This window comes from Mustela lutreola, chromosome 12 (genome assembly GCF_030435805.1).
Source record: "Mustela lutreola isolate mMusLut2 chromosome 12, mMusLut2.pri, whole genome shotgun sequence".
In the NCBI taxonomy this organism is placed as follows: Eukaryota; Metazoa; Chordata; class Mammalia; order Carnivora; family Mustelidae; genus Mustela; species Mustela lutreola.
In genome coordinates, this window is record NC_081301.1 from 759,442 (window position 1) to 776,177 (window position 16,736).

The 16,736-nt window shown below is 70.2% G+C and overlaps 2 protein-coding genes across 8 annotated transcripts; one reads left to right on the forward strand and one right to left on the reverse strand.

Annotated features, from left to right (window-relative positions):
- Positions 1–1,128: 1,128 nt before the first annotated feature.
- On the forward strand, positions 1,129–12,240 carry LOC131813068 (endoplasmic reticulum mannosyl-oligosaccharide 1,2-alpha-mannosidase-like). Of its 2 annotated transcripts, none has more exons than XM_059143205.1 (13): positions 1,129–1,352; positions 1,744–1,852; positions 2,539–2,642; positions 4,191–4,345; positions 4,636–4,745; positions 5,875–6,060; positions 6,737–6,885; positions 7,250–7,438; positions 9,151–9,341; positions 10,011–10,131; positions 10,712–10,909; positions 10,983–11,114; positions 11,328–12,240. In XM_059143205.1, exons 1-13 carry the CDS (start codon positions 1,242–1,244, stop codon positions 11,538–11,540), a joined length of 1,968 nt encoding a protein of 655 aa, XP_058999188.1. In that variant the 5' UTR covers positions 1,129–1,241; the 3' UTR covers positions 11,541–12,240. The 2 variants fall into 2 exon arrangements, with proteins under 2 accessions (XP_058999188.1, XP_058999189.1); XM_059143206.1 differs by having other exon boundaries at positions 7,286–7,438.
- A 784-nt stretch (positions 12,241–13,024) lies between these two features.
- Positions 13,025–16,646, reverse strand: DPP7 (dipeptidyl peptidase 7). 6 transcript variants are annotated; one of them, XM_059143218.1, is made up of 12 exons: positions 16,518–16,646; positions 16,332–16,445; positions 16,111–16,250; positions 15,860–16,023; positions 15,565–15,700; positions 15,410–15,491; positions 14,901–15,326; positions 14,447–14,565; positions 14,199–14,355; positions 14,039–14,103; positions 13,444–13,514; positions 13,025–13,329 (listed from the first exon to the last, which is right to left on the reverse strand). In XM_059143218.1, the coding sequence occupies exons 1-12, from the start codon at positions 16,597–16,599 to the stop codon at positions 13,194–13,196; spliced, it is 1,692 nt and encodes a 563-aa protein (XP_058999201.1). In that variant the 5' UTR covers positions 16,600–16,646; the 3' UTR covers positions 13,025–13,193. The 6 variants fall into 6 exon arrangements, with proteins under 6 accessions (XP_058999201.1, XP_058999197.1, XP_058999198.1 ...); XM_059143214.1 differs by having other exon boundaries at positions 14,808–15,326; XM_059143215.1 differs by having other exon boundaries at positions 15,410–15,506.
- Positions 16,647–16,736: the final 90 nt, after the last annotated feature.

Here is a 16,736-nt window from a genome sequence, read left to right on the forward strand (position 1 = left end):
GATCGGGGGGCGCCACCGGACCAGGAACGCGAGGAGGGCCGCGCAGTGCTTTCCCCCGGGGGTGCGTCCCCGTGCCCACTGCGCACCCAGGAGGCAGGACGGGCCCTCGCCACCATGCTGTCCCTCAGGCCACCTTGAGAGCCTCGAATCCCAGACCAGCCGTCACGCCACTGACTTCTCCACGGAGGACTGCCGGACTCCCGGGTGCGCCCCGGGCTGGGGGCGGGGAGGAGGGCGCCTTTCCAATAAACTCAGGACGCGCTGATGCGTCCCCGGCCCGGCGACCGCGGTTTCTGAGCAGCGCGTGTCGGAACGGCCACCCGCGGGCCGCGGCTCGGTCCATGCCGGGGAGCGAGAGCCCACACGCCGAGCTGCGGCTGCCCTGCTCGGGGCTGCCCCGGGGTCCCCTCGTGCCCCCGCCCAGCTCTTCCCCCCCGGTCTCCGGGCCGCCCGAGACCAGCCCGCGGGCCCGCCACCTGGGGGTGGGCCCAGAAGCCGCCCCGTCCCTCGGCCCAGCGCTCCGGGGCGGGGCTCCCGCCGACCGCTCGTGCGGGGAGGGATGCGCTCGGGCACCGCCGGCCCCCGAGCTGGGCGCGGGGACAGCCCCGCGGCGGCGGCCTCTAGGAGGCAGGGGGACCGGACGGCACGAGCGCCGCCCTGGGGCAGGCTCAGCCACGGTGCCGCGCGGGAGGCCCACGCGGAAGGGCCGCAGCGGGACCGCGGGCCCGGGAGCCCCGCAGACCCTCCTCGGGGCCGCGCGCACAGCGGGCTGCGGGGGTGGCCGGCGTGGCCAGCTCGCCCCGGGGACCGCCCCGGAGAGCCACCGCCCCGCCTGCCCCGACTCCGCCGCGGCTCCCCTAGCTCTGGGCCGGCCCGTCCGGCCGCGACCGGGACTCGAGCCCCGCAGCCGGCGGCGCGGGGCGGCGCGGGGCGGCGAGCGGGGCGCACGCGCGGGCCGGCAAACGTGGAGGGCGTGAGGTCACGGCGCACGGGAGGGCGTGCGCCCGTGCGCCGGCGCAGCGGGACGTAAACAGAGGCGCGCGCCGGGGCCGCGAGGACGGGCGCAGGCGCAGTGGGGCGAGGAGGGCGCGGCGCAGGCGCCTTGGCCGCGCTCGCGATGGGCGGGGTGTTGACGGCGCCGCGATGGCTGCCCGCGGGGGTCGGACCCGCGACGTCCCGGGCCCCTGTGGGAGTCCGGCCTCCTGACGCCGCCCGTGGGCGGGGCCGCCGCCGCCGCGGTCATGTACCCGCCGCCGCCGCCGGCGCCGCATCGGGATTTCGTCTCGGTGACGCTGAGCGCCGGCCGGACCTACGACGGCAGCAAGAGCCGGCGGCGGCGCTCGTGCTGGAGGGTGAGGCGCCGGGCGCGGGGCCGCCGGGAGCGGGCGCGGGGCCGCCGGGAGCGGGCCGGGGCGCGCGGGGCCGGCCTGCCGCCGCCTCTCCGGGGCCGCGGGCTGTGCGGCGTGGGGGCGGCGCGCGGTGCCCCGCGCCGAGAGCCGTCGGTCGGGGCGGCGAGGCGGGAGCCCCGCCCGCGGCCGGAGTCGGAGCCGGAGCCGGCGCGCGCCCGCTGCGCCCGTCTGCGCTGTGCCCGCGCGGCGGTGGGGCGTCCCGGCCGGAGGGCACCTCCCGCGGGGCAGACCCCGGGCCTGGGGCGCGCCGGGCCGCGCGGGGCTGGCGGCGGGTGGGCAGGTCCGCGGTCGGGCCGCTCTCAGTGAGGAGCCTCCCTGCCCTTGCGTCCCGCAGAAGTGGAAGCAGCTGTCGAGGTTGCAGCGGAACGTGATCCTCTTCCTGCTCACGTTCCTGATGCTCTGTGGGCTCCTGTCCTATGCCAGCGTGGCTGACCAGTGGCGAGGTACCGGCTCCACGAGCGTCCCGCGGGGGTCTGCGTGGGTCCCCGAGGGCCGGCGGGGCAGAAGCGGGAGGTGGAGGGGCAGCGCGCTGGCGGCTGTGGGGCTGGCAGGTGGCTGTGCGTTTCCCGGGGTGCGACGGCTCGCTGGGCGTCTGGCTGAGTCCCGGCACCTCCAGGCCCTGGGCCTCGCAGAGAGATGGAGGTCGGGAGGTCGCAGGCCCGGTCCAGACGCGTCCGGGAACTTGCGCACACGTCTTACCCAGGGTCTGGAAGCCCCCCCCCCCCCCCCCCCCCCGGGCGCGGAGTCCTGGGGAGCCTGTGGGGAATCCTGGGGAATGTCTCTGGGGGGGCCCTGGCCTGCAGCACGGAGGCTGAGGAGCGGCTGCGGGGGCTCAAGGCCGTGGGGGCTCAAGGCCGCGGCCTGCTCCCTACGCTTTGTGGTCCCGGGAAGGGAAGAGCTGAAGGCCGCGTCGGTGTGGGCGGGGGCCGGCGAAGGACCGGCGCTGCCAAGGGCTTTCAGAAAGGCTGGATTTCCTCTGGCGTCGTTGGATGCCTTTCCGGGGCTTTCCCCGGGGCTCACGCTGTCCTCTCGTGAGGAGTCTCGCCAGTCTCGACGGGCTGCGCCACCCGCTCGGAGTCGGCTTGGGGGCGAGTGGGCTGCTGGGGATACGACCGCCTCTCTCGTTTAGCGGGGAACGGCCGGTCCGCGGAGGAGCGGAAGAGGAGACCAGCGGACCCGCCCGTCTTGCCAGCTCCTCAGAAAGCAGAGGACCTCCCGGGCCTCTTACCGCAGGTACGTCGCGTGACCTACACGTGGGGTCGTCCCCGGGCTCCGTCCCGCCAGCGTCTGGGAACAGTGTGTGGCGTTTCAGGTAGACGGGGAAGGGTTCTGTCTGTCCCCGTCTGTGTGACGTCTGAGCGTCACGCTCCTTGTGCTGGGCCCGTAGGATGACCCTTGGGGCGGGAAAGAGGAATACTCTCTGCTTCGCTCTTGTGGAACGCCTGCTGGCGCGCCAGGTCCTGGGTCTGCCGGCGAGCAGAACGGACCCGTCCCTTGCCTCGAGGAGCTACGGGCTGGCGGGGGCAGGCAGGCGAACCTCCTGCGAGGGGAGAGCAGTCGCCGCCGGGAGGGATAAGGCTGGCGCCGGTCCCGGGGTCGGGGAAGCCGCTGTGAGACTCTGCTGGTTCTGGGCAGGGTCAGGAGAGCCGGGCTCGAGTTGGATGAAAGTGCCCAAGGCCCGGGTAGCTGGGCTTGCTCAGGGACTTGAAGCTTCAGTGGGTCTGGACGGGGCAGGGGGCCGGGATCTGTCCAGGCCGGGCCCTGTGGGGCTGCCCTGGGGAGCCGCAGGAGGCCACGCTCCAGACTGTCTCATTCGGGAGCTGTGTGTGAAAAAGCGGGTGTTCTCCCTCGTAGGGAGGGCAGGCGGGCGTTTCTTCTACTCTTTCTGGTCCCTCCCTCGCACCCGGTGTCCGCCCTAACGGTTGGGAAGGCAGAGCCAGCCTGACGTGTTTCCCCACGGAGAGACACGTTTCCAGAGGTGTGTGGGGAGGTCCGTGATCCAGTCTCTGGTGTCCAGCAGGGGCCTGGACGGTAAGGGGTTAATATGCACACCTCCCCTGGTCCAGGCCTGGGGACTGGGAGCCCCTCGTGGAGGCCACTTGGACTTTGTCTCTTGCTCGGACTCCAGCACTGGTCCCCCAGACCTGGGTCGGCCTCGGTGCTCTGTTTCGGCCAGACCCCCTTCTCCCGGGCACGTCAGTCGTGAACGTCGTCACAGATCCTGTGGACGCTGAGAAGCAGAGGTTTTTCCCGATTCCCAAGGGGCCTTCCTCCCGTCCTCTGGGGGAGGCGCCTCGTCCCGCCCTCTGTCGAGCACTGGCTGCTCCCCGGCCCCAGTGGTCCGTCCCTGGACCTGGCGCCCTGCCCTCGCCACAGCATCCCGAGGGTGAAGCGCAGGAGTCCCGGGGCACGGGCCCGCGGCCGGGTTCTCTCTGCGTCTCCACGTACGGGGCCGTGGTCCTGACCCTGTCTTGCTACCTTTAGGGTCTGTGACAGCCTGGGAGCATCCCGGGTCAGGAGTTCAACCCGCCATCCAGGGCTGCGCCGGCCCGTTTGGCGCACTTCCATCCCTGTCGGCCAGGGCCGGGAGATGGCGAGTCGGGATCTCCCGGCCAAATCTGCGTGTCGTGATGAGACCCAAAAGGGATTTCCTCTGGGGCCGTGTGCTGCCAGCCGGTTCACACACTCCGCGGGGTTGGGCCTGAGCGGGGAGCGTGCCGGCGGGGGGGGAAGGAAAGGCAGCCCACAGGCAGCCCACGGGTGATTCTTGTTTTTATCTAGAAGCCTCAAAGGCATTTCCGACGGGGACCTCCCAACCTGCAGATTCGAGCCCCCGGTAAAGGCTCCGAGGACAGGAGGCAGGACGACACCAAGTGGAGGGACGAGGCGGTGGGTGACGCGCGTCGGGAAGGAAGCACACGGAGAACGGTGGTCAGGTACGGGGAGCGTCAGAGACGGGCTGGACGTGCAGAAACGCTGAAGCCCGCGTGTCTGGCGTTTTCTGAAAACCAAAGAGGAGGAGGGTGAGCGCGACGTCCGAGGTACACGTTGCTCCCAGAGCAGGCAGGGTCCAGGGCGGGACCCGGGGCGGGGGGGCAGAACCAGCCTTCTGCTCGTCCTGCCCAGAGCGGCGGGCAGCAGGGAGGCCCGCCGGGGGACCGGGACCTGGGGGCGTTTCCGTCTCCGCCCGCAGGCTGGCTGACTGCTCCTCCTTCTCTCCCTGAAGCTGGAGGGGAGCGGTGATTGAGCCGCAGCCGGGCACCGAACTTCCTTCGAGGAAGGCGGAGGCGCCCCCCAGACCTTCCTCCCAGGCCCCCAGGATTCAGAACCAGGCAGGTAAGACCCCACGGGCACCCTGTTGGGCCTCACCTGGACATTCTGACGAGGAGGGCGCGCGGACGCCCAGCGGGGGGAGCACCTGCCGTCCCTCCGAGTGCTGGTCCCCCGAGGCGCCCGGGCAGGCCGCCGATCTCTTGAGAGCCTGGAGAGGACACGGGGCTCCTTGGCGGCCCATCGCTGCAGCCCCCGGTCGCCCATGTGGGCGAGAGACTCGTTTCCCAGCCTGCGTCTGTGCCACGGGGGGCTGGGGGGTGGTGCCTGGAGAACGTGGGGACGCAGCCGCCCCTCTGCGTCTCGGGTCCCAGCAGGTCTGCGCGGTCCGACGCGGTGGCACCGGGGTGGAGGGCCTTCTGGGCGCAGGCGTGTCGGGAGTCCCGTGCAGAGCTGAGGCGGGGCCGGTCACGGCCAGGGCCATGGGCCTGGTGGAGCAGGGGCTCGTGCCAGGTCAGCGAGTCTGGGGCCCAGGCTGTGACCCTCCGGTCCCGATTGCTGTTGCCTCTGAAGGAAGGGGACGTGTGGGGGACGCCGAGTGATCGTGTGGCTTAGAGGACAGACGGCAGCGCCGCAGGTGTCAACACGGATGGCCTCAGACCGCACCCACGTGCGGTGCCGCCATCGACACGCACGGTTGTGTCCACGTGGTGGCTCCGTCACTCGTGCCCCGTCCTCCCCGGTGTGGAGGGCAGAAACCTCGTCTCCCACACCAGTCGCCAGGGCACCCCGGAAAGGCTCCAGGGCGGCCATGGGTGCACCTGCTGCGCGTTAGGTCGTCCTCGAAAAAGCCCGGGGCCGATGAGGTGCGACGGGGCACCCGGGAGACGAGGCGCTCCCGTCCAGGTCGGCAGCCGTCAGCACGCCCGACGCTCCCGAGGCCGAAGGGCACGGCGCAGCCATCGCGCGCTCAGCGTGTGGCCCCCGGGCCCCCGGCGGAGGCACACGGGACACCACGCTGTCCCGTGCTGGCCCCAGAGGCCTTGCCGCCCTGGCAGCTGCGTCCAGCCGTGAGGACCGGTCCTTGGGCGGTGTCCCCTGCTGCTCCCCCACCCCGTTCCGTGTGGGGCTGCCGAGGGGCCCTGTCTGAACCCTGACCGGCACCGGTCCTGGCGACCTGCTGTCTTTCCTCCAGCCTCCCCAAACGAGCGCCAGAGGGCCGTGATCGACGCCTTCCTCCACGCGTGGGCCGGGTACCGCAAGTTTGCCTGGGGCCACGACGAGCTGAAACCTGTGTCCAGGTCCTTCAGCGAGTGGTTTGGCCTGGGCCTGACGCTGATTGACGCCCTGGACACCATGTGGATCTTGGGCCTGAAAAAAGGTACCCGCTCCTTCCCTCGCTGGCGGCCAAGTTCTCCTGGGGTGACTCTGGGGCGCGCGAGCTGTTGGCGGGGGGCGGGGGCGGGGGCGGGGGCCGAAACGCTGCTGTTCCCATCTGGCGCGCGCTCCCTTCTCGTGGGGGCAGGATCGGACGCACTGGGCATGGGTGGTGGCTTTCCCGCCTGACGTCCGGCGTCCAGGGCCGGTTCCAGCCGGTTCCCCTGTCGCAGCCTGAAGGGGCCCTGTGGCGTTCGGCGGCACGTGATGCCAATGGCTGTCCGCGCCCCGCGTCTCTCCCTCACGTGAGACTTGACTGGCTCACATGAGATCGGGTGGCCTGGGGATCACGCGTCGTCGGTTATTTCTGAGCTGGGACTTCAGAGGTGTGTTTTAAGTTGTCTGAGGAGGCCCGAGACTCCCGCCGAATCTCTCGACGTGGCCCTCCGTGCCGGGATCGTCCGCAGTCGGCGGCCCGTCCTTGCGCGCGCGCGGGCTCCCTTTCTCTGCGCCTGAAGTCCCGGGGGCTCCTCCCCTCTCGCGGGACCGGACATGGCGAGCCTGCGGGGGGCGGGGGAGAGAGACAGACACGGGAATGCACGGGGCCCCCGGGTGAGGGGTCACGGGGGCGCGCTAGGCCCCGCGACCCGCTCCCCTCCCCACACCGTTTCATGTCACAGAGTTTGAAGAGGCCAGGAAGTGGGTGTCTAAGAAGCTGCGGTTCCAGAAGGACGTGGACGTCAACCTGTTTGAGAGCACGATCCGCATCCTGGGGGGGCTTCTGAGCGCCTACCACCTGTCCGGGGACGACCTCTTCCTGAAGAAGGCTGTGAGTGTCCCGGCGCCCGCCGGAGGACGGGCCCGAGGGAGCGTGGGCGTGCGAGCGCTGTCGCTCGGCTCCCGGGATCTGGGGCGGGGGGGGGGGGTCTGTCCCCAGCGCTCCCGCTCCTGTGCCGGAGCCTTGTTGGCGTCACCCTGCCTGTCGTCCCCACGGCTTGCAGGGACGTTCTCTCGGAGCTCCCCAGGGCCAGCTTGGTTTGGTGGCCATGGAACGTGGAGGCCGCGCGGGGCCAGTAAAGTCCCGTGTCCGTCCGCGTGACTGGGCAGGAACGGGGGATGGGTTGGCACCGGGGGACGGGGGCGCGTCCGCCGGGCGGCAGGGAAGCTTGATTGCCCGCTGTGCTGCGCATCAGGAGGACTTTGGGAATCGGCTCATGCCTGCGTTCCAGACGCCCTCCAAGATCCCGTACTCCGACGTGAACATCGGCACCGGGGCCGCCCACCCGCCCCGCTGGACCTCGGACAGCACGGTGGCTGAGGTCACAAGCATTCAGCTGGAGTTCCGGGAGCTCTCGCGCCTCACGGGCAATAAGAAGTTTCAGGTACGGAGGGGCCGCGCCACCCGGGACGCCCCCTCTCCCTTCCTCTCCCCTTCCCCGTGGTTCGTTGTGGCCGGGGACAACAGAGGCCGGGGCGTCGAGTCGGCACCTGGAGGCTGAGTCCTCGCCCCGGCCCTGCCCTGCAGCAGGTCCGTGTCCTCGGGGTCCCAGCCGCCCGCCTCGCACGTGCCGCGGGGTCGGGGGCCGTGGCGCCCGCAGGGAGGCGCGTCCAGCCAGGTCGGCCGGAGGCAGGGAGCTGCGCTGGGGCTTTCCTGACCCGCACGCCCGTCCTGGGCCCTTGTTGGCAGCGGGTCCCCGGCCGCGCCTGGCGGAGCCGCTCTCCTCGCCGTGGGGGAGGGGGGCTTCGGGACGCGGCACGGCGTGCCGTCGGTTCTCCCTTTGCTTAGCAAAATGGAGCCGTGATTGGAGTGAAATAGTGACTCTCCACGTGTCCGTGGCACCGCGTTTCCCCTCCCCCACCGCGCAGCCGTGGGCGAGCTCTGACGCCTGCACGACTTCCTCCCCGTCGGAGTGGGCCGCGGCCGCGAGCCCTGTGCCCCGTGCGTGTGGGGCAGTGGGGGCTCTCGGTTCTGATCGTCCCGCGCGGTGAGGTTCTGCGGCCCGGGCCACCTGTGTTGGGCTTGGTCGCCACGGGGGACGTTCGCATCCACGGGGAAGGCGCCCACGGGTTACGTCTGTGTCGTGGCGCGCGTCCCACGTGTCCTTCCCGCCCCCAGCGGTACCCCGCCGTGTGGACAGGGGGCCCGAGCAGTCTAGGTCCCGGCCAGCCCCGCCCGTCGGGTTGTGTCCCACGCGGGTGTCGCGAGAGGCACGCCCCCAGGAGCAGGTTCCCGCCACGCTCAGGCCCGGCTCTTGCGTGGCCGCTGGCGCGTTGTCGGTGGGCCTGCCTCGGGTGGCTGCGGATCTGCTTTCTGGGTGTGGCGTTCTCCAGACGCTCGCTGGCCCCGTGTGTGTCCTGGGGAGACAGGGGCGCGCGGGGCCCTCCCTGCCTGTCCACAGCGTGGCGGCCGTCCCGCCGGCGGCGCCTAGTCCAGCGGCTCCGCGTGTGTCCTGCTCCTGGGGCGTCAGCCAGGCGCGTGCCCGTTGCTGGGTGTCCGTGGTGGCCTGCGACCCTAGAGAACTCGGTGGGTGGGCGTGGGCGCGTGCGTCTGGCGGAGCCCAGCAAATGGCTCCCCGCTTGGGCTCCTGGGCGCGGGGACCGAATGCACGCGAAGCCCGGGAGCAGAGGTGCTGTGGGCGCCCGGCAGGGAGCTCGGAGCAGCCCAGGCGGGCTGGCTCTTGAAGGGTGCGCAGGAGCTCCCCGGGGGCGGCGAGCCGCGAGCCCGGGCGCGGAAGCCGACGTGCCTGCCTTCCCTCCAGCCGGCGGGAGCAGCCGGCCGCGCCCGGGCAGGGGGTCATGGGGACCAGGCCTGCGGTCATTGGACACGCCTCCCCCCCCTCCCTCCATCTGCAAGATGAGTGGGGCCCTCGGGGCGGCCACACGTGCGGGCATGGACCGGGTTCCTGCGGGGCCTGGGTCCCTCTCAGAAGCCGCTGTGGGCGGCAGTTGGGCGAGGGGCTCCGTGGGCTGGAACGGCGGCCTGCTCCCTCCTCGGCGGGGAGCGGGTCTGTCCCGTGGGGGCGAGCCGATGCAGCCCCTCTGTGCACCCCGCCCGCCCCCTCGCTCATGCCCGCTCTCCCGTCGTCTGCCGCAGGCGGCCGCGGAGGAGGTGACACGGCGCGTGCACTCGCTGCCGGGGAAGAAGGACGGGCTGGTGCCCATGTTCATCGACACGCACAGCGGCCGCTTCACCCACCCGGGCGTGTTCACCTTGGGCGCCCGGGCTGACAGCTACTACGAGTACCTGCTCAAGCAGTGGGTCCAGGGCGGAAAGCAGGAGCCCCAGTGAGGCCGGGTTCTGCCACGCGGCAGGGGTGGGCTCCCCGCAGCTCCCCGTGGCTCCCCTCGTCCCGGGGTCCCGGTCGGGCAGCCGCCGTGCCGGCCCGCGCTCGGCCCCTCCGCGAGGAGCGTGGTTCTTCCAGGCACAGCCTCCGTGTCCAGAAGGAGGGGACCTGGCTGGTCGCTGAGGCCCAGGCTCCCCAGCGCCAGGCGGGGCCCGCGGTCGGGGCCTGTCCGAGGGGCCCCTAGCTCACCGGCTGCACGGTCGGGAAGGCCACCGTGCACACGCCCCCCAGCAGAGGGAGGCCGGGGCCGCCTGGGCTGCACCGTGTGGTGTAGGAGGCAGAATCGCCCCCCGGGACGGAACCGGAAACCCCCGACGATGGAGCCTGGGGCTGTCGCCCCCCAGAACCCCCGGGGCTGCGGGCAGAGACCGGGGCGTAACACCGGGATCCGGGGGCTGTGCGGAGGCCGTTCTCGGGCCGTCCCTCGGGGCGCTTGAGGGGAGCGCCCCCAGCTCCGGGCCAGCCTGGCGCCGCCTCAGACAGGGCCGGGGCTCTGAGCCACTAGGGTGTGCTGGGTGGTTCACGGCCACGCGGCCGCTCCTGGGTGCCAGGGCAAGGGGGCCGTGCGCCTGGCTGGCCCTGAGCTGACGGGGCCTGCCGCCCTGCCCAGGTTACTGGAAGACTACCTGGAAGCCATCGAGGGGATCCGAAGGCACCTGCTGCGCAGGTCTGAGCCCGGAAAGCTCGCCTTCGTGGGGGAGCTTGCCCACGGCCGGTTCAGCGCCAAGATGGTGAGCGTGCGCTCCAGCCAGCCCGGGCGGGCGGGGCTTCAGCCATCCAACCTCCCCCCGTCCCCCCTCCTCCCTCCTGGGCAGTGTCCTGAGCTGCGACGGATTTGTGAGCCACGACGTTGCAGAGAGCCCCGAAGTTCTGGCCGTGGGCATGCGCCTGGGTCGTGGCCTGGGCTGGGGTGGGGGCGGCAGGAGGAGCTGAGGGGGACCCGAGGTCTGCGCTGGGTCCCTGGCTGCGCTCCCTGGGTCCCGGGCACCGCTCCCAGACCCCCACCGCTTCCTGGGGACCCTCACTCTCCTACGGCAGCCCGTCGGTGTCGGTGGGGGAGAGCGGGGAGACCCGGGTCAGCGTCTGCTCCCCGGGAGGTGGTGTCTTTCCCCCGCCTCTCCCCTGCTCGCATGCAGCGTCGCGTGCTGGGCCTGTACTTGAGTCGCTTGCCCGAGTGGACCCTGAGACGTCCCCGCTCGGGCTCGTTGACTCCTGGGGACACGGGAGGCACCATCCCCGGTATCACCGCCACCACCCCCCCCCCCCCGCGGCCACAGACTCCGCCGTGGTGAGGACCCGCTCTGATTTCAGGACCACCTGGTGTGCTTCCTGCCAGGGACGCTGGCTCTGGGCGCCCACCACGGCCTGCCCGCTGACCACATGGAGCTGGCCCGGGCGCTCATGGACACCTGCTACCAGATGAACCGCCAGATGGAGACCGGGCTGAGCCCCGAAATCGTGCACTTTAACCTGTACCCCCAGAACGACCGCAAGGACGTGCAGGTCAAGGTGAGCCAGGGCCGGGCTCTGGGTGTGGGGGCGCCGTCGGGGCCGTGTCTGAGCTCAGCCCGTGTCCCGCCAGCCGGCCGACAGGCACAACCTGCTGCGGCCCGAGACGGTGGAGAGTCTGTTCTACCTGCACCGCCTCACGGGGGACCCCAAGTACCAGGACTGGGGCTGGGAGATACTGCAGAGCTTCAACGCGTACACACGGGTGAGCTGCCTGCCCGCCGCCCCGCCGGCCCCGCCGGCCCCTTCGCCCCGGGCCGGGGGCATGGGGGAGGGGCAGGCTCGCCGCGGCCTCCGGAGTCAGGGGCGCCTGGGGCTCCGGGGCTGGGGTGTCCCTTGGTCCCGTCCCAAGGACCGAGCCCGTGTGGGGAGCCGGCTGTGGCCGCAGCCCGGACGCCGCCGTCTCGGCCCTGTGCAGGTCCCCTCGGGCGGCTACTCCTCCATCAGCAACGTCCAGGATCCCCTCAACCCCCAGCCCAGGGACAAGATGGAGAGCTTCTTTCTGGGGGAGACGCTTAAGTACCTGTATCTGCTCTTCTCGGACGACCCGAGCCTGCTCAGCTTGGACGCCTACGTGTTCAACACCGAGGCCCACCCCTTGCCCATCTGGGCCCCGCCGGACGGGGCGTGACTGCCCCGTGGGCCCCACCCCAGCATTTCCCAGGTCTTTTGTTTATGGAAGCCTGTCTGTAGACCCCTGGTTTGGGTCAGTCCACTATCCTTGGCCTATCGCCCTGTAGTGTCCAGTCAGCCGGCTGCCTGTGGTCCAGGCCTGGGTGAATGGAGATACCAGAGGTTCCCAGGCCTGAGAATCTCAGGGCCTCACGGGTGGGCAGGACCACTGGGCATCCTGTGTGAGCCTCTTACGATGATGGTGTTATAATGTCAGCCCCGTGAATCACGGTGTTCCCGTCCACTAGGGGAGCCTCCTGCTTCCCGAGGAAACTGGAATCATGACTCACATTCCTTGTACCTGAATGTCTTACTGTCAGCCAGTGCCCGGGCTTCACGATCCCAGGTGACTGGTCATCTCCCCAGGGTGCGCTGGGTCCCCCGACATCGTGGCAGCGACCAGAGCTGAAGGGACAGCCCAACATGTGACTCAGCCAGTGGTCTCAGAGCTTGCGATGTGCCCGGAACCAAGGGTCTGAGGGCATCTGTGACCTCCTCCGAGTCCGGGCACCTGGCGGGCTGTGGCGTTTACTCATTGGACTCAGGGATCCTCCCCCGGCCCTGAAGGGGCAGGAGGAGCGGGTGGGCGAGCGCGTCCTGCTCCCGGACCACCTGGTAGAATGGACTTTCCAGGCAGCATAAAAGTAGGTTTGCTCTTATCTCTGCTGTGTGGAAGACTGTGTGTGCTCAGCTGGGGTCGGGGTCTAGCCATTGTGGTCTCGGCACACCTCGCACTCTGTGCTCGGAGATCAGGTCTCCCACTGTGACCAGCAGCCTGGGGACCCAGCGTGGACATGAAGTCCACGTTCCTGTGGTACCTGATGCCTTGCCCTTGCTCATCCCTGTGATGTTTGCGTCCTGGGCTCCGTGTCCGTAGGTAGAGGTGTCCCTGTAGCCCCGCCACCTGGTCTCGGGATCCTGCCACTTCCACCCCTGAGTCCTGACTTGGGGCGCTTTTCCAAAGACGAACCTTGGTTTCTGGGGGACCCGGTTTCCTGGGACCAGGTAGCCTCACAGGCGCAGGTCCTCTCTCTGGGACACTGAGCTGCCAGGGTCTCCCCTGCTAGTGGTCGGTGCCTTTGGCGGCCCAGGCTCCCAGTGCCTGGCAGGACCTGGGTTCTTGGCCGTGTTCCCGGTTGTCTCAACACTGCACGTGTCCACTGGCTGCCCTTGGGGCTGCCATGTACTCCTGACCCGACACCTGGTCTCTTGCGCCGGGAACGGGGTGCGCAGCCTGTCTCCCAAGTGGGCTCGGCACCTCACCTCCCATTGCCATACACCCGCCTCTCCGAGCCCAGCGGTGGGATAGGGACTGTGCCCCGCCGCAGAGGAGGAGCTGCAGCCCCAGGCCTGGCCCCCTCGAGGCATGGCTGCGGAGGGTGCTGGGAAAGATGCTTGGGCTGGCTGCGGGGCCCTCCCGACCATGTCGAGACCACACATGAATTGAGGGCTCTGTTTTATTAAACGTGCGGCTGGTTTGCTAGTCTGTGTTCACGTTTGCTCCCTCAGCCCACACCGCACTAACCGGGCTGCCCAACGCTTCTGCAGCCGCTCACCGCAGAGCCCTGAGATGCTCCCCTGGAGTCCTCTCTGGGCCTCGGCTGGGGAGCACTCAACCTCTGAGTCCCCCACGCTGGGCCGGCTGCCGCCGCTGATTGCCTCTGGCTGTTTCCACCCACTTGTGGATGAGCCTGGCCTCAAACCCACGAGCCTCCTGGACAGACGTGGGGTCTTCTGGATGAGACGCTCTAAGGAGCAGACAGGGGGCTTGAGTGGGGCAGCAGGCTGAGCCCCGGCCCTCCCCAGCCCATCGGCCAACTGGTCCAGGCCACACGCAGCACGCCTCCCGGGCAGGACCACACCTCAGGTCTAGGTGATGGGCGCCCCCCTGGATGGTGATGGCGAGGACTGACGCACTCAGGTTAGTCCGGATCTGTCGGAGGATGTCCATCTGCTGGGCCGTGGGCCTCGGCCCAGCCCACTCCTGTGTCCCACCCACCCGCTGCGGCCTGCCGGGGGCTGTGTCCCCACGGGGGTGCAGCTGAAACAGGAGCTCCCAGGGACAGCCTGGCCTCGAGCTGCCTCGTCAGGAAGGAGAGCTGGAGCTTAGGGCACCAGCAGTCAGTTCACACCAAGGGGAGGGGGCCTCTGGGGGGCTCAGTCCGTGAGCGTCTGACTCGGTTTCGGCTCAGGGCCTGACCCTGGGGTAGCGGAGTCGTGCCCCATCAGGCTGTGCTCAGCAGGGAGTCCGCTCGTGATTCTCCCCCTCCCTCTGGCTGCCCCTCAAAGGTCCAAGGGGAAGAACCAGAGAAGGGAGCAGGAGACGACCTTAGAGGGAAAGTGGAGGCCGCACAGAAGCCGGGTGCGCAGGCTGGCAGACCCACGGGGAGCGTCCAGCACGGCCCCCGGGCTGGCCAGAGCCGAGCGCCCCGCAGCAGCCCCCAGGCTGAGACTCACCCCACCCCCTGCCCAGGGGTCCAGGTCACCGTTGGAGAAGAGGATGTTGCTGGCAGCTTTGAGGTCTGCAAGAGACAATCATGCGGGTGGGGACGGGGCTGGATCAGGGAGCCCAGTCTGCGTGGGGCGGAGGGAAGGGTGCTTCCATCTTGAGCCTCACCGTCCCCGCCGAAGCTGGTCTGCAGCCAGTCCCTCCGGGGCCACACACCCCACGTGTCCCGGCAGTACTGCTGGCGGATCGCCTCCGTGAAGGGCAGCTCAGGGAAAAGGTCTGTCACGTTGTTGCTGGAAAACGTCAAGTTGATCTCGGTGCAGGCCTGCGGGATGCCCCACACCGAGGTCAGGAGGGTGGGGGACCGCATCGGGCACCTCCGTCCGGGCAGTCCCACGCGGCCGGCAGCCCCATACCTGGTAATCCCAGGCCCTGGCATCAGAGCCGGAGCCACAGCCTGTGGGGTCCGCGCAGGCCTGGTACTGCTGGTAGATGTCGTAGCAGGACATGGTGCCCGAGGAGTTGTACACCAGCCCTGGCGGACAGGGGCGCTGGGCTGGGGCCGGACACTCACCTTGCTTCTTGGAGGGGCCAGGGCGCCCAGCGAGGTGTGGAACTCCTGGGGTCCGTGCGGGCAGCTCCTGCGCCCCTCAGGATGGCCCCCCACCCCCCATAGGGCAGGGCGTGGCTGGGAGTGCTGCCCGCCCCCGCCCAGGGCCTCTCAGAGAACCTGTGGAACGGAACCTCCCCACCAAGCTGGGCCAGGGACTGACTGACTGGGAACGTCGGTGCTCTTCGCCTCCACATGGCCTGCGCCCCCAAGCCATGTCCACCCCCGACACATGGCGCAGGGCCGAGGGGCAGACGCACCAGCCAGGGCTCGCAGCCCCTTGATCCTCTGGCTCTCACTCAGCAGCCGGTCACAACCAACCTGGGGAAGCCAACCAAAGACCCCCGCTCGCCTATGGCCCCCCTCCCAATTGACCCTGCCCTGGTCCTGGGCTCCAGAGTGGCTGCGAGCTCTTGGGCCGTCCAGCACTGGCCATCCCATGGGCACTTCTCTGTCCTCGGACACTGCCCTGCCCAGATCCCTGCCCGCGTTTCCCAGCATCGGGAGCAAGCCTCTTGCCTTGACTGGGTTGGCGGGAAGGTGCCCGATGAAGTCGGTGGGGTACGGGTAGTCCATCATGGCCAGCACGGTGAAGGCATTCCGGGCGAACCCGAAGAGCTGGGTCAGGTCCTCCCGGCTGGACAGTGGCTGGCAGGTGCCAAACTCCCGGCTGACCGTGTCGTAGGCTGTCAGGAGGAGGCGGGACCACGCGGTTTGGGTGTGGGTGGGGCCGGGGGAGGGTCCGGGGGAAGGGGACAGGCCTCCTCACCTCCCTGGGAGAACAAGTCCTTGATCTGCCGGAACGCGTCCCGCACGCCCTGGGCACACTTGGGACTCTGGCCCTCAAAGTCCTGGAGAGAGAAGGGCTGTGGCTGCGGCTGCCACGGCCTGGCCCAGCCCCGGGGCCCCAGAACCCTGGCTTACTGCTGAGACGTCCCGGAAGAACTGGTAGGAGTCGCCGAGGCCGGCCACAGCCACGACAGGCGCACTGGCCGCGAGCGCGCCGGCCACGAGATGGGGGTACTTCATCCTCATGTAGGCGCTGAGCATCCCCCCGTAGCTGGGCGGAGACACGGGGGGCTGGGCCGTGGCGGCCAGGACCCCGGCCTCCCCAGCACCAGCCCCCATGGTGCCCCCGGGAGGCCCCGAGACTTCCAAGCCCCACAGGGGCCACGCACGCTTGCGTTGCTTAGGGAGCAGCAGCAGGGCGAGGACGCACCTGCCACCAAAGGCGATGACGGGGCTGTCGTAGGCCCCAAGGTCGCGCTGCAGAGCGCGGATCAGCCTGGCGAAGTCGGCCAGGGCCTGCTCCACCGTCAGCAGCTCCGTGTGCCCGCGCCGCGTAGACTGGTCGCCGAACGGCAGTGACTTCCCATAGTAGCGCTGCAGGGGTCAGCGGCGGGACTGAGATGGGCTCCCCCGCCCCCGCCGCACCCGCCCTCCCGGCCCGCGCCCGCCACCAGCACCCACGTGCTCCGCGAAGACGACCAGGGCCTCCTGCTGAGCCGCCAGCTCCTGGATGAAGCCTGAGTTGTTGGCGAAGGACCACACGTCCCCCTCATTGCCCGTGTAGAAGAATATGGGGCCCTTGCCCTTTTTCCAGAACTTCTCTGTCGGGCGGAGGCAGGAAGGGGTGGGTGAGGCGAGGGGTAGGACCCCCGGGGCCCGCGACACCCCCAGGGTGACCTCACCTGACACCAGGAACCGCTGGGGGAAGGTCTTGTTGCCGAACCTCTCGAAGTTGAAATGGTCCAGGAGCTGCTCAAAGTAGCCTTCCTGGAAGTCGCTCTCCGGGGCTCTGGGGGCTGGAGGGGTGCGGTGCTCAGCGCAGGGGTGCGCAGGGCGGGATGGGGGGATGCCCGCGGGCCCGCACTCACTCCCAGCCTCCAGGCAGCGTGGCCCCAGCACCAGCAGCAGGGTCAGGGCCCAGCGCAGGGCAGGCCACGGCCGAGCACCCATCTTCTTGGGGACCGGGATGCGGTCATGTGACCACCACGCTCACGTGACTGCAGGGCGGGGGGGGGAGGGGTTGCTGGGCGCCGCCCGACCTTCCCGCTGCCCTGCCTACCGGGCCTTCCGTCCTGGGTCTCAAGGTT